The sequence below is a fragment of the Dermacentor andersoni genome, chromosome 6 (assembly GCF_023375885.2).
Source record: "Dermacentor andersoni chromosome 6, qqDerAnde1_hic_scaffold, whole genome shotgun sequence".
Lineage (NCBI taxonomy): Eukaryota > Metazoa > Arthropoda > Arachnida > Ixodida > Ixodidae > Dermacentor > Dermacentor andersoni.
The window spans coordinates 24,326,886-24,343,422 of NC_092819.1; the positions used below are offsets into that span (position 1 = coordinate 24,326,886).

General features: G+C 45.5%; 1 protein-coding gene across 2 annotated transcripts in view; it reads left to right on the top strand.

Moving 5' to 3' along the window:
• Positions 1 to 16,537, top strand: part of LOC126521699 (suppressor of lurcher protein 1-like) — a 403,584-nt gene that overhangs the window by 162,934 nt on the left and 224,113 nt on the right. For both annotated transcript variants that reach the window (XM_050170434.3, XM_055065950.2), the window contains exons 3-8: positions 1,738 to 1,822; positions 2,374 to 2,554; positions 4,507 to 4,724; positions 6,373 to 6,583; positions 7,757 to 7,986; positions 9,280 to 9,321. In XM_050170434.3, coding sequence (XP_050026391.1) covers positions 1,738 to 1,822; positions 2,374 to 2,554; positions 4,507 to 4,724; positions 6,373 to 6,583; positions 7,757 to 7,986; positions 9,280 to 9,321 — 967 coding nt within the window. The remainder of the gene's footprint in view (positions 1 to 1,737; positions 1,823 to 2,373; positions 2,555 to 4,506; positions 4,725 to 6,372; positions 6,584 to 7,756; positions 7,987 to 9,279; positions 9,322 to 16,537) is intronic.

Genomic DNA, 16,537 nt, shown 5'->3' on the forward strand with positions numbered 1-16,537 from the left:
TTAACACCATTTATTCTAATTTTCGAAACTAAACCACGAGTGATAACTGGAGGAAATAAAAGGCAGAAGCCTGGTGCATGGGCCATAATATACGAATGCCTTAATCACCCTCTTCTTGCCGACAATTTTGTTAAATTAAACGGGTACTACCTTTTGTGACAGCCTTGCGCTCTTATTCAATATGAAAAACCAACAAAGCAGAATGCGATGTGGTTGCCTATACTACGCGTTTACGTAAACTAGCTTTTTAGCTGACCCAGCTTGAGAGAGGGTCAATTTGTCCGCGCGCATGATGATACCGGTGTAAACACGCGCCCGTGCCATTTGAACAAGGAATGGGCTTTTCGAGTTCCCAGAGACTGTTCGCCAATAATGCATAAAAGACATCGTTCCACATGACTTCTCGTTAGACTAAGAAGAACACACCAGCCCACAGCACAACACAACGTAAGAGAACAGAGGAGAAGGGAACCGAACCAAACCAAACGGTGCGCTGCGCAGCACAACGATATATATTATTACGGGGAAGAATATTTACAGGGGATATATACAGGGTATACCAGCTAGCTTAATCCAGAGTTTAAAAGCATACGAATGCCACGTAGCTGGACAAAACCAAGGGAATGTTCTTTGCCGTCGCTTAGAGCTACTCAGATTATTTTTTTTTTCATTCTACCTAATTACAGCGAGACAGCGATGAAGCGGTGAGGCTAGGCCTCCCCGTCCCCACGTGAGCTGCTCGCAGTGCTGCTCCAAGTGCGGCGCTTCTCAGGACCTCATTAAAAGTCCCTGTCTGTCTGTCCGTCTGTCTGTCTGTCTGTCTGTCTGTCTGTCTGTCTGTCTGTCTGTCTGTCTGTCTGTCTGTCTGTCTGTCTGTCTTCCGTCTGTCTTCCGTCTGTCTTCCGTCTGTCTTCCGTCTGTCTTCCGTCTGTCTGTCTGTCTGTCTGTCTGTCCGTCCGTCCGTCCGTCCGTCCGTCCGTCCGTCCGTCCGTCCGTCCGTCCGTCCGTCCGTCCGTCCGTCTGTCTGTCTGTCTGTCTGTCTGTCTGTCTGTCTGTCTGTCTGTCTGTCTGTCTGTCTGTCTGTCTGTCTGATTACAAAATTAGTCCTAATTAATTATTCAACTTCTCAAATAATATCAATAGATAAAAAGTGTCAATGAGAAGATTGTAGAGCAACATGAAAAACTCCCGATACAGCCTTCTGTTGCTCAATACGTGCTATGTAAAACTGTTTGTCCGAGCGTGAAAGAAGCCCGCGAATACATACATAGTGCCTCGAGCGGCAATTCTGCGTGCATTTGGGGGCTCCTTATATATATATATATATATATATATATATATATATATATATTCAGCGCTCATTACGGTGCTCAAGCCAAGGGAACCGGTATATGTATGAAAGGAAATATTATGGCCATAGAAGCTACTAACAAGTGCGTCATATGGGATGGCGTTCTGGAGATTGAACATCAATTATTGACATTTACTAAAGCGCCTGGAAACACAAGTTTTGCGTCTTTCTCGATTATAGCCTTCGGCTTTTATATTCATCATTCGACCTATTCAGTGAAAGTTACAGGACATATATCTCTGTTGTGCATTGTTTAAGACCTCATCCACCATTAGCATGTTAGATAAGCTCCCGAAGAGTACTGGCACTTAGTGCAAACCGAAGTCACACGCGTGCTTGGTGTGATGGAACCGGGTTTAAATACCAACAAATACATTTATTTCCAGGTGCTGTGGGGAGAGCTGTTCCAGCTGCTACTGCTGCTATGGTACCAAGCGGTGCAAGTTGTACCAGTTACAGGACTAAGTGCTCGTGAGTGGAGTCGCTTTTTGTTCACTCAGAAAGGAACTGTACGCTTCACAACGTCCTCGGGCACGCTTTGCGATAGTAACTGGGGTCAAGAACGCATGTTGTTATCCCAAGCTCTTTATCGCCCCCATTCAACCTTGTAGACCAGAACTCTTCTAGGATAAAATGGGAAAAAGCATCAAGTAGATAATTAAGCAAAGTAAATAGTATTTCCCTGGAAATCCCATCAACCATCTTTACCCGAGAAAGAAAGTGTTGCTGCGTCACTTGACGCTTAACTACCACGGCATAGATGGTGCAAAGAATGCAATCTGTGTTCGAAAACTGTATCCTTTGCGCCAGCGATCCAGGTATCGTTGCCATTTTTACTTACAGTAAAACAATGGTCACTGTGAACGTCATTAATCCTTCGTAACTCGGAAGGCACCCCTCTAGAAGTACTATTTCAGCGCGCAGATGCCCCCGATTTGTCGTTGTGAGCTAGAGAGCCGCTTCCTCGATATATCTTAAGCCGTGCGAAGAGAAATAGCGGTTCTATCTTCTTATGTTCGCAGATTGCCGATGCGTGACGTTCGACGACATGTATGGCAAGGAGTACGGTGTGTTCACATCTCCAAACTACCCGGTGCCGTACGAGGAGAACATCGAGTGTGTTTTGTTTCGTTTCATTGGAAATCCCGACCAGATCGTGCGCATATCATTCGAAGAGTTCGACGTGCAACGAAGCAACCTCGAGTGAGTGATTTCTGTCTTTCGTTTTAAATGTTCATCGTCTACGGGTCATAAGTGTTACCATTCATTCTTATTTACCTCAGATCAGCTTAAGATGCTTCTGAAAGCACAGCAAGGTCGCCGCACTGCATTTGAGCAAATAACCAGGAATCTCAAGTATGCTAAACAAGAAACTATGAGGTCACAAAGCATGATTTAGAGGAAAAATCAATATAAGACGCTTACGTTGGCGGTAGGGTGCTGGTTCAATACCCTTCGAAAATGTCTCGTCTTAAGGTACAAAAATGTGTAAAAAAAAATCTACGTTAATACATATTCAATCACAGCATTCGTGGTATGAAAAATGGCTTTGACAATCATTGTTGTCAATCTGGCAAGGTGTAATAATGTATTGAAATGTGGTTCAAATCCTCCATATCCTTCCTTCTATTCACCTGACTACTGCGAATGTTAGCTCAGGAAATGTTTGTGAAAAAATTTCTTGGAACAACAATGTCCATCGCAAGCGCATTTTCCCTATAAAACACACGAAACATCCGCCAGATATAGCGGAAAAGCCGCTAGAATGATAACATTATTCATAATTTAAAATGTAGGCTTTAGCCTCTATGAACCTGTTTCCCTCAGTTGATGTTTCAATTAAGCAGAGTGCATACTTAAAGGAAGAAAAAAAAGCTTAACTTTTACCTGAGCCATTCTTCAAGACTGTCCTGATAGTCAGAGTTTTATCAAAAGCCGTTCTCGTTCTGCTATTGTGTATATCAGATGAAATAATAATTCTAATAAACATACGGCGCCACTGCAGTTGGAAATCCCACCGTCACGCCGTCATTTTTTTTTTTTTTGCCTCTCTTATCGCATAACACCGTTTCGGAATAGTTCAGATCTAAAAGCGACACTTTTCTTTGCAAACCTCGCTGGCTTTCCTCACTGTGGCTGTAGCCTGGCTGATCCCTTGCCGAATAGGCGAACCAATCGCAGAGCAGCATGCGCGCCGCGCGCGTCGCTGGGTTCCTTGCAGCACTACCAGATGGCGCAAGCTTTCGCGCTTCCGGATCAGAAAAAAACATTATGGAAATGTTTACAAAAATGCTCGAATGAAAAACATGTACAATATACCTGGTTAAATCAAGCAAGGTGGGCGACTATTTGTCATCGCCCCGTTTCAAAGGAGATGTCAATAAATCATCATCATCATCATCACCGTGGCAGCAGCGGCGCCGGTCGTGCGGGGGAAGGAAATCAAGAACCAGAAAGCCCGGCTTCGCGCATCCGCAGCTGCACGGTAATGAGGAAATAAACGCTTTTTTTTGTGGATAGGATGGATTCGAAGTGCGCTGCGTACTTATGCGTATGCTGCCTCTGAAACCATGATGTGTTCAAGGCGTGCGTCCTAGTCAGCAACTCCGCTTATCCAAAGGCGCGTTATAATTTGTGTGCTGCCGCGCTTGTGCGTGCGTGTGTGCGTGCCTGCGCGTGTGTTTGTGTGAATGTGTGTGTGTGTCGGTACATGTGTTTCAACTCTTCATGCACTCACACAAAGCTTCACTGTATATAGATTCCAAATCGTTGGATCTCCTGCACTTGTTCTTGTTTCTTTTATTTTACACCTCGTTTCCGCACGCTCCAAGCAGCTGCTGGGTGGATCAACGACCAATATATTCGTTGTATATGCGCCTGTCTGTTGGTGTCTACGCTGTTTGAGTGTTTGTGCGCTCACTGGGTATATCATAGCTCTCAATCAACACCTGGAGCAGTATGCTATAAGCGATAGACTACGCCAACATTCCCAGCATCTCTCGCTCTTTCTCTTATTCGTATTGGTTGAGCAAAATTTGTGTGCCACGTGTGGCCTGTCTTTACAACGTTGAGGCCAGCTACGTGAACAGTTTATTTTGCCGTACAATGCTGCGATGTGTCGTTGACTTTCTGCCGGCAACGTTTCACACGTCCAGGTGTGTGTACGGTGACTACGTGAAGCTGTTTCTGCACCTGGACAAAGAAGAGGCGGTGAACAATCGGAGCCCGTACAACTCAATCCTGTGCGGCAAGATCAACGACATCGAGCAGACCCACTACTCCTCGGGGCACGCGCTCATCTTCGAGTTCCACTCCGACTGGCGCCAGGGTAACAACTCTGGCTTCCGCGGAACGTACAGATTCCTCAGCAAACGTGAGTGACCGACACACGCCGTTGCCATAGTGCACGGAATAGTGCACGCCATAATCGGATTGGTCTTCAATTCTTGCGTTGTGGTGGAGCAATAACAATTTAAAAATTTAAATTACGCACCGATATCTATTTATCCAAAGCACCTCAAAAGATAAAAAGATGTGACAGCTCTTTCCCTCTCCGTGCTCTTGTTGTGACTCAACATTTTCTTAGAGTCATACCTGTATACTTGCTGCAAGACATATATCTCTGGTCGTGTCTGTTATCGGTGTTTTAGACCACTGAATAGCCAACCGAGTGCCAGAATACAGATGTTTTTCATTACTCGTATTGTTTTTAATCTTCCCACCAAGCTGTCTGCGTACGCGCTGTTCTACGCTTATAAAAAGGGACATTGCAATCGTCATGAGGCCTTAGCGAGCCACCTTAGTTTGGGTTTTCTAGTGTGTTTATGGAAGCAATAGACTGTAAAGGAATGCATCAAATTTATTTAAAGGGAGAAATAGAGATAGAAAGAGAGGCTAAAGTCGCGCTTGCAACCAATTCAAGACCTCTAGGGACTAGTCTTGCGAGTGCGTAATGATGTATTCACGCGATAGATGGGTTCGCGAAAAAAAAAAAACACACACGCATCAACAAAGGCAGTGGGTGGTCAATCCAAGGCAAGGCCTTGTCCTCAGCACAAGAGCAGACAGTGAAGCCAGAAGAGTAGGTGGATCAGGGTCTTTCCTGCAAGTCTACAAGAAACGCCCGGTAGTAGCAACTGCTCAACGACTACTCAACTAGGTCGCTTCAAAGGGCACTGTCAAAGACAACTGTAACCATACAGGACTCATTTGTGTCTGACATAGTGAAATTCCCTAATTTGATAGCGGCTATCCTAAGGACGAAACGAGAAAGAATTAGTTTGCGTAGGTACGGCGCTGTTGCTCGCATCAGCCAGGTGTGCTTTCGTAGCCGCCAAAATTTTTGAGTGACGACCGGGTCACCGTTATTTACCTATCCATGCACATGGCGAACATGAGCTGATTGCCGCGGATAAACGACGCCACAACACGCAATTTGCTGTCCATCCACATTGCATATCAGTATTCAGGAACCACTTAGTCTGAGTAGAATTTAAGACATACTAATAGCTTTCTCGTTCACATTCACATTTATAGTCATTTATTTGATATTGTTTCAATGCAGAAATATGACTTCGTAAAGAATACAAGGGTCAATAAGAAACCAAATATGGCAAGAGAGAAAAGGGCACTAGAAAAGGAATAAGAAGCTGTTAGAGTAGAATTTCGACAATTTTGGTGCCCATATTTCCGGTGCAGTGTCACCATATGATGCATAAGTACACATGAAGTTACAACCAAATAGTATACAAAATAAACTCGCGTGAACACGCAAGATGTGTGCCAAATTACAGTTCAAGAATACGAATAACCGAAATGACTGCAATTGGCGCGAATACCTTAAAGTAGAGGCCGAGTTTCGTTGATCTCAAAATTTAAAGGGTGGTTCGAGCAAGAGACAATACAGAGAAACTAGAATGCGTAGCGATTGTGCTCCAACGTATCGATGTAAGTTCTATAGTTCTATAATTGGCGTACCTTTGCTCACAGTCCAATTCTGATTGGCCGTTCTTCCCCCGCAGGCCAGTTCGAGACCGATGGTCAGGCCGTTGCCGACAGCCGCTGCAGTTTCCTCATGGAGAGCGGCAACCGCAGTTCGGGTCGCTTCTTCTCGCCTCAGTACCCGAGCTCGTACCCGCGCGACATCAAGTGCGCCTACAGCTTCCTGGGGCGAGAGAACGAACGTGTCAAGGTGCTCTTCGAGCAAGTGCGCCTGCAGCGTGGAGACTTCAGGTGTGTTTCCCACCTGCGTCATAATAGTGGTTAGTTCTCCGATTAGTTCCCGCAGCGATGTAGAAGAAGGGTGAAAGATTATGAAAGCCTCGAGAAGCTCCCCGTACAGTACAATACAAGGAGAGAGCGATGCAGAAACTAACAAAATGCGCTCATTAGCCGCTTGAGAAACATGGGAAACGGGGGAGGAGGAAGGTGCTGACGCTTCGCAACTTATTACGGCGTGTTGTTCCCCAACTGTAAGCGAGAAGGGTCACGCATTTGCCTTTTGAAACAGCCATTTTCTTGTTCCTCATTATGCAAAAAAAAAAGGTAACGCGTGCAGACAGGACACTTCTCTACTCTTGTGTCCTGTCTGCACGCCTCACCTCTTTTTTGCATAATGAATCCTTATCAACTAGCTCAGCTTTCTGTCGTTCTTGTTCTTAATTGCCAATTAGGAATCCGTAACGCATGAGCAACATCATTTACCTCTATTGAAGGCATCCCCTTGTCTTCGACAATCATCATCGTCATTATCTGCTGGACTTACTCCCCTATTTCTGAACCGCCGTTGATAAGAGTTATTTCATCTCTTTATTTTTTGCGTCTCCTGCCTGTCTGTAGAGCCGACGCACCTTTGTCACGGCCTGAACTTACGTAGCACATTATATATGAAGTCGCTATGTGTGCTTCTTGGGATAATGGGTGCATACATGGCGCTCCTATGTCTCTTACCTGTCTCCCTTTCGTCGTGTTCCGTACTTTGAGCCAGGAACGACATGTTTAGCACGCGTAGACACCAACTAGCCCACGAATAAGTCCTTCTTGGGTGCATATACAACGTTCCTTTCTTTTAAAGGAAACATGCGAATGTGAGGCTCACAATTTGGGGGAGCTCACTACCTGGTGGCGCTGGAGGAACAGTATTGAAACGACTTCGAGGCGCGTTGTAAGCAGTCAGCGCGACCTCTTCGATTTCGTCTGCTGTAAAGCCGCACGCTTACGGAGCTGCTGAAAAATGGAATTTGCTCACGCCCAACACTCGCACGTTGTCTTTAATACTATACCCAATTGTGCAGATAAGCGCGCGATAGTGCTCGAGAAAAGGCGCAAGTGCCACTGGGTCGCCAGGTTCCGCGCCTAACTCCTCGTCTCCCTTTCCCACTCGGCTTTCTGCTTCCACCCGTGCAGCTGCTTCAACAGTCCGGACGTGATCCTGGTGCACGACGGACGGGACGGTAGCGCTCCCGTCATCGGACAGCTCTGCAATCACAACGTCTGGGTCGAGATGATGTCCACGGGACCCGACCTGTACGTGACCTTCAGCGCGCAGAGCCACTTCCCGGGGCGCGGCTTCATGGCCAAGTACACCTTCTCCGAGACGCCCTACAACGGCACGCTCGACCAGCTCGTCTCCATCGGTAAGCTACGCCGTCTCCGGGCCGTACCGCCGCGGGCGCTTGATGCGACTCGCCTGGACGATAACAATGCACCTAGAGCGTTTACACTACGCTAAAAGATTCCCTTACTCTGATTGTGCCTCCTTGTTAGGACACGAGCCTAGGAATATCCGCGATCACATTCCTTGTTTCGTTGTTCGAGGCTGCAGCAGTTACCATTGTTTGACTGCTGATATTACCCAATCCCGGCTTTGATTGCGCTTCCGACAGTGCATTTTCGAACGCTACGCTGCTTCAGGCTTTTGTAAGTTGCGCAACCTGGCGCTCTGCGCAGTTTTCCGTAGACGTTACACAAGCGCCTCGTCAAAGGCACTGATGTCTTGAAGGAAAACGAGCTGGCCGCTACAAGCGATCCACGAGATGGTCAGCTGAAAGGCGGTATTTCTCGTGCAGATAAGATTTCAGTGATTTTACGCTTCGTTGAGTCAAATCTATGGTAAATCACCGGAGTTAACACGTCGTTGTAACGCGGTAGCGAAGGACCGCTTGTCGCAGATTACGTGGCGTCGGCGCCCGGCGTCCAGCATCGACCATCTTCCCGTCAAAATGTCATTTCGAAGCAGGCATACCCAACCACTCTTTTATCGCTTAAGTTACCCATACCTTGTCTTTCATTCTTTAACAATATATTCCTCGGAAGGTTGAGAATGACAGCCCACAAACAAAGGTCATGTAAAAAAACACCGGCACCACATGCCTTTTGTGTTAGATCTTCTCAGACTGAAATATTACAAGTGCGAAACAGTAATAGATCTGTCCACGCAAGAGGCCGCATTTGTACCAAGAAAGCTCGCGTTCGTGCGTAGCGTACGCCGCCAGCGTTTCCCGGCAAACGTTATAGATTCATAAGCTGCACTTGCCGGGAAGCGTGAAAAGCAGTCAGGGATCTTTGAGTGCCATCGGCATTCCACTCTTAAAGGCGAAGCTTAAGCGTCCTCCATATTTTTAGTGTCGGATCCCCTTTGAGTACACATTGCCTATAGTTGTCTTATCGACGTGTATTTCTACTGCCGCATAATAGAACCGCCTGTATAACTCATCGCCTGCTGTTCTCAGCATTCGTTTATCTACGGCGCGTTCTTTGAAGTCGAATTCACTACGATGCAAGAACTGTCGTTTGATGCCAAGTCACGCGGGAATGTTTTCATCAGCTTTCTTTATGGAGCCCGCGAATGGTTATTTTCGGTTGTTATTCACAACGAGGAATTACGGCAACCATTTTCGCTTACCGTGCCCGCCTGTTCTGCTTTTCAGAGCCGCAAAAGACCCTGGACGGTGGCGCCTTCAACAAACAAGGTCAGGACGCACACTCCGCTCCCTGTACTTTTCTTTCCAGCTCGCACTGACGCTTCCGAGCAGAGCACAGAGGCGCAGACTGGGAGTTCCAGACGAAAAGTCTGGAACAGCGTGGCGTGTTTTCTGCCAATACACATTTCGCTAAATGATAGAACAGAAATGTTAATAACCGAAGCGTTCACTACTACTACTACTACTACTACTACTACTACTACTACTACTACTACTACTACTACTACTACTACTACTACTACTACTACTACTACTACTACTACTACTAATAATAATAATAATAATAATAATAATAATAATAATAGTTCATGTATACACATCCAAAAGGAAAACAAGGACACTGGCCTGTCTAAGTCCACGAGGCCTTGTGCCACTGGACCCGGCAGAGTCGGTACAGCGATGTGGTTGCATATTTACATAACAGCACATTTATTACCAACTTCCAGACAAATAGTTGGTAGTATTACCTTTTAACAGACAATGACATGGCAAACAAAAACAAAAGCATAAATAACTAAAAGAATCAGAAAAATAAATCAGCATTTCATCATGAATTTCAACAGTTCTTTTGTAATAATACTAGTAATAATAATATAGTAATAATAAATAGTAAACTAATAATAATAATAATAATAATAATAATAATAATAATAATAATAATGATAATAATAATAAAAAAAATTCTATTTCAACACAGCATACGTAAGAGGAAGAGTATGGGATCACCTAAGCCAAAAGGAGGCTTGTGTGGTGGAAGCTTGTATATCAAAAGCGCAATTCGTAGCTTGGCAATCCCTACTCTTATTAAATTAGGAAAGAAAGAAAAACGAATAGTACCGAGAAACGAGACCGAAGCCGAGGAATTTGGCTGGATTAGTGTATTAGGGCGTTATCTGTTCCTCGTTATCTTAAACCGAGAGTGCGCACTCACTACGGTAAAGCAACAAGACGCTATTATGTTCCTGCTATCTTCAATGAACTACCGGACGATGTATTTTCTTTGTCCACCCGCAAAACACTGAGAGTTGCTGTTCAAGCGTTAGAGAACCTTTAATATGTACTGATGTTATCAGTGCATCTTTGATAATGTGTGATGGTTGTGCCAAATGCACAACCAGCTTCTGATGGAGTTCTAGTGTGGCGCGTAGATTGCCGCGGCTGCCGGTTGTCGCCGCACAAGCCCTCTTGTGGCTTCGGCGCTTCCGTTTTGTATACTGTTTTAACTATACTGAATAAATATTATTATTATTATTATTATTATTATTATTATTATTATTATTATTATTATTATTATTATTATTATTATTATTATTATTATTATTATTATTATTATTATTATTATTATGTTCGTATTTGCGTTCGCGGTTATTTCGTGTTTTTTTTTTTCTTAAGCGTCAACATGTGGTACCTCGCCCGAAAAGTCGCTCTGCTGACTCATATTCCTGTCCTTCTGCTGCTGGCACCAAGTGTTTAGGAAGTGAATGTTGAAGGTTCATAGAGAAAGACGCAACAGCGTAACTGAACTTGGTAGCAGTGTCACGTTGCCAGTTGCCGTCTGTTTAGTCTGTTCCTTGAATAGGCTCTTCTTTCACATGTAACCCTGTACTGTTCTTGTTCTCTCAAACTCTCTTGGTCTTGGAATAAGTGTCGATACTGTTTCCGAACATATTCTTGCGTGTGCCAACGGAAGGAAAGTCTCAACACTTTTTCGCGTCTATCCTGTGTTTTCTTGCGCACTGGTGGTTTTAAATAAACTTTCAGGGGAAAATTTGACCAATTTTGGCAATTTGGCTAAAAGCTGATCGGCCTTTAGGCCAATTCTTGATACTGGCAATCACCGCAATTTAGGCATTCCCGGAGCGGTGCGCTTCGCGGTGTAAGGTTACAATTGTGAAACCAACTGCGCGCATTCGTCACAGCTCTTACCAACGAATACGCTAGGTCTTTTAACTGTAACTTGCACCGCGTTGTTCTTTTTCTTTCTTTTTTGTGATCACAGTTTAACTAATGTTAGCTGGGAGACCCTGTATATAGTTCAATGTGCGCATTTCCTATGTAGCTGATAAAAATCTCCACTGGTGCGTTCACCAGAGCTGTTTGTTGCTCCCATGCTGAGGAAGCTCAATTGCCTGGTGGAACGTGAAGCGAACCGCACAAAGACAGGACGCTTAACATGAATAGGCAAACGCATGTGCTTCCCTCTTCTTGGCATGCTGTTTCAATGACGTCTCATATTGCAACAACCGGCCCAGTCCAACACGATCCCGTTGTTTCGTGAAAGTTTCGTGAGTTCGCAAATTACCTCGTTACTAGAACCGAAGCTACCCGTTTCAAACGAGCAAAATTGCGATGTTTTTGTCTGGCACTTAGGCTCGCCGTTTTGTTGTAGGACGTAGCGCCATCTCCGGAGAAGGGAAGGAGCGATCGATCGCTCTGGTTTCGAGCGCCGTTCACGTGTGGCGCTCGCGTGTCGCGAGTTTCGTTTTGTCCAGGTCGCTGAAGCTCTAGTGCGGCGGTGGGTTTCTAGTACGATGCTCATGACCTCTTGAATGGAACTAAAGTGTCATTTATGATCAGCATATAGCGCAAATTTGTTTCTCCAGTGTGTGCGCCAGCGCCTTCTTTTTATTATTTTTCATTCATTTGTCACAGTTAAGCAATGTACAGAAGGTATACTTTTAGGCTTTGCTGATTGTAATTTCTCTGTGAGTTTCTATGCCAATCCACTATAGCTAAAACACGCCTAATCTGTCACGTGTGCGACGAGCGGAGATACTGAGGAAATAAGTGATGCATGTGAGTGAGCAATGGTTCGAAAGAGTGATATACCACCGCTTTTCTGGCATGTCCGTCGGTTTGTCCACTCTTGGTTTCTTGTCTATTTCTTCTAAATTCTTTGACGTATCCCACACCAAGTGTCCAAGGAGCGGCGATCGGCCATATCAGATCTTAATTTAAAAAATCACGGCTATTTACTACTTTTCACAGTGATCTCACAAGATATTCTCGCTTCAAAGAAACTTCAAGCCATGGGACGTGCTTTCAAAGTTTGATCAATTACGAGAACCGTCATTCTCAAAGAAAATTCATATGAAAGTTAACTTAGGGCCTAACGCTTCACAACTTTGCTTACTGAACCGACGATTTGTCTTCGATTTGTAAAAGTGCTTATTGGCAACTTCGGCCAGAAAGAGTCTCTCAGGAGCCTCGAATTTAGAGAAAAATTTGCGAAATTGGCATTTTTACCTGGCAAACCTACTAAAGACTTGTCTACATTAATTATTTTAGTAGACTGCCCCTGCAAAGCGTTAATCTACACCAAACTTATTTACACGCCAATACACTGTAGGAATTTTCTTTAAAAAGCATGTCAAACATGCAGAAGTGTAGGTTTTGGTCCATTTTCGTCCACGGTATTCGCAATGAGGTACAACTCGTAAAAAATAAGACACAAAGTTAGTTAGATAGGCTTGTATAAATTCGTTCCACTTACATCTTCATTTCGTTTGAAATTTTTGTTTAAGCGAGATATGAATTATTGAACTTTGCCCCTGCGCTACGCTCAGCATGCTTCCATGCTACCACTTCACCGCAAAACGTAGTGGCAGTCTTGCTTCAGACAGTCGGCGCGCGTAGTTCGATGGCGTACACAACCTTCCTCGCCACGTGATGAATAGACTGTGTTTCCCAGCCCCATTACCTATTATAAAATTTCTCTCCGTGTTGTCTTTTCCTCGTACCTGCCAAAGTGCGCCAGGAGCTGAGAGGTCATCTAGTGCCTCCGTTCGTCTTCTATTTACCGTCAACGCTGTCGGGCCCTCGGCAACGTGGACTTGTCACCGATTAACCGCGCTTCACCGCTTCCTATTTATGACATGAGAAAAAAGCAAGCCCTCAAAATGTTGGTGCTTACGGTTTTCGTTGGATTTCCTCACTCGGCGGTAGAGCCCGCTGCATTTATGAATGAATGAATGAATGAATGAATGAATGAATGAATGAATGAATGAATGAATGAATGAATGAATGAATGAATGAATGAATGAATGAGTTCCCTTTACAGCTGTCGTACGGTTCCAAATGTACTATGAGGAAAGGACATTTACGCTGTGTGTTGCCGAAAGAAAGAAAGAGAAACAGAGATATATGACTTACGTTCACGCCAAACCGGTACCTCAGCGTCCGTCCCATTAAGCTAGCTAGGCACTGCGGCACAGGTAATGTGTTCCGCGCGCACTCCTGCAATCTCATTTGCCTTTCTTCAGTGTTCACGCCACACTGCCTCGACTATAGTCTATGCCTGTCGGAACCCACACGCGAACGCATACACGGGCACGCACGTGTACATGTGCGGAAGCGCCCACTGGTCTCGCATAAAGAATGGTGGACACGACGGCGCCCTGTATATGCCCCGGTGCTCCGAGTCTTCCCAGAGGAGCGCTCCTTGGGTGCGCTACGCCGCGTCTCATTGGTATGCCAACAGCCCGTTGTCGCGGCGGCCCAAGGTCCTCGTTCGAAGCCGGCCGCACAATACTTTGGGACGAACGGCGATCATCGGACAATAACAAAGGGGCCAACGCAAACAAGCAAGGCGAGCCACTCGAGCGATGTGTGTGCGTATGCAAAGCTATTGGCAAGACGGAGCAGGGCACGGAGTGGTCGGGGCGGGCACGCGGGGGCGGAGAGGCGGCGCACGGAGGAGCGACAAGCCTTGAGTTCTACAGGGTGCGACAACTTAATCTGCATATTCAATGCGTTCGATGGCGCGAGTTCCGCCGTGGAAAAAAAAAGGAAAGGCACATCTGCCTTGCTCCTTGGGTTGACACTGCCGCCGGTGCTGTTAGGGCCGTTTCTGTCTATTTCTTCTTTCTTCCTTCCGGAGCGCCACCGGAAGTCTGCGCAGAGTGCCTCGGGATCGAAGTGTTCTGTGGACATAACGTGCAACAGCGTACGCGAGGGCAAAACAAAAGGAAAATGTGGTGGAGGGATGGGACTGCGGTGGAGAAACGATAATCTGAAAGAAAAGAACTGGCGTAAAGTTTATCGACAGAATACCTTTCTTGATGGCACGAGAGCAAAGAAGCAAAAGAAGAGAGGATGAAAGGGTCGGAATCGCGCAAGTTGGAACTCGGCTCGTGTCCACAGTTTCGCCCTATATGTACCGTAGACTCCGCAATGGCTCAAAACCTTTACTTTTGCTGAGTGGTACGCAAAGTCTGTCTCTACCGGCTTTTCCGAAATGGCAATTAAACGCTGCAGCTTACGTAGTCGCGGGCGTTAATTACTTGTTTGGCCTACTGTTAGGTCTAACAACACCGCCGGCGAACTCCGGCTGGCGCTTCCGTGAACCGAGCACACTAACAACGTTTTTGGTTGTTTATTCTTTCTTTTTAAAGCGAAACTGCTATACGCTAGGCTCTGGCGGGTTGTGTGCGTAGGCAGAAAAGATGGCCGCCATCCCAGAGCTAAAAGAGCTAAAGCATAAAGCAAAAGCGTGTCGCCGGGTATGACCCAGCTACGATTAATCGCGAGAAGTGTCAAAACGTATTGTGAAAAAAATTATCGTAATAAGAACAGTAAAGCCTGAATAAACGCTGTTTAATATGGACTGAGGCTTGACGTCACGGGCTCTATAGGCAAACCACGTAACCTTATTTCAGTTCCCTTCCGCCCGTGCAATGGCTAGGTCATGTGCGGTGATGACTGCGGAAGAACAGCGCGCCTACGAAGAACACCGCCGTGAACAGAAGCGGGAATATGCGCGGTGATGGCAGGCGACACGTCATACGGACGAATATTGTGCCGCAAACACCGAGCGTGTGCACCTCTGGTTGGATCACCCCCGCCGACTCCACTACCGTCGTAATTGTGGGCGATTTCAACACAGGCGTATCTTGGCCAGACAGAAAGTGGTCCGTGGCGTTTCTCTTGGAAGGGTTTGGTATTCAATGTTGCACGAACATCAGTGTGGCCACGACGCGTCATCGGTCGCGTATAGACCTCACATTGGCCAAGAACGTTTCCAGTGTCGCCACAGAGCCACTGGCAGTATATCATGGTGATCCATAAAGCGATAGTCACCTTGGTGACCAAATAATTTATTAAACAAAAGAAGGTTAAAATAGGCTTAAAAGGTTTAGCAAACAAAATAAGGTTAAAAATAAAAAACGCATTGAGTGTGCCCTTTAATAAAACAAATAAAATCGTGAAAAACGAAATTCATTGTGGTATGACTTTTATTTTCAATCAACATATTTATTATCAGCACATCTCATTATCATCAGCCTATTTTATGTCCACTGCAGGACGAAGACCTCTCCCTGCGATCTCCAATTACCCCTGCTCTGCACCAACCGATTCCAACTGACGCCTGCGAATTTCTAATTTCGTCGCCCAACCGTCTGCCGTCCTCGACAGCGCTTCCCTTCTCTTGGCACCGGTTCTGCAATTCTAATAGCCCAAGGGTTATATATCCTACGCATTACATGGCCTGCCCAGCTCCATTTTTTTCTCTTATTGTAAGTTAGAATATCGGATATCCCCGTTTGCTTTCTGATCCACAACGCTCTCTTCCTCTCTCTTAATGTTACGCCTAAGATTCTTCGTGCCATCACTCTTTGCGCGGTCCTTAACTCGTTCTCGAGCTTCTTCGTCAACCTCCAAGTTCCTGCCCCATATATTAGCACCGGTAGAATGCATTGATTGTACACCTTTCTTTTCAATCAGAGTGGTAAGCTTCCAGTCAGGATCTGGTAATATCTGCCGTATGCACTCCTACCCATTTTTTATTCTTCTGTAAATTTCCTTCTTATAATCAGGGTCCCCTGTGAGTAATTGACTTCGGTAAACGTACTCCTTCGCAGACTCTGGAGGCTGACTGGCGATCTTAAGCTCTTGTTTCCTTGCCCGGTTATTCATTATTATCTTTGTCTTCTGCATATTAATCTTCAACCCCACTCTTGCACTATCTCTGTTAAGGTCCTCAGTCACTTGTTGAAATTCGTCTCTAGCGTTGCTCAACAGGACAATGTCATCTGGAAACCTAAGGTTGCTGAGATATTCGCCGTTGATCCTCAATCCTAAGCTTTCTCAGTTTAATAGCTTGAATACTTCTTCCAAGCATGCAGTGAATAGCATTTGAAAAACTGTGTGTCCTTGCCTGACCCCTTTCTTTATAGGTATAATTCTGCATTTCTTGTGGAGAATA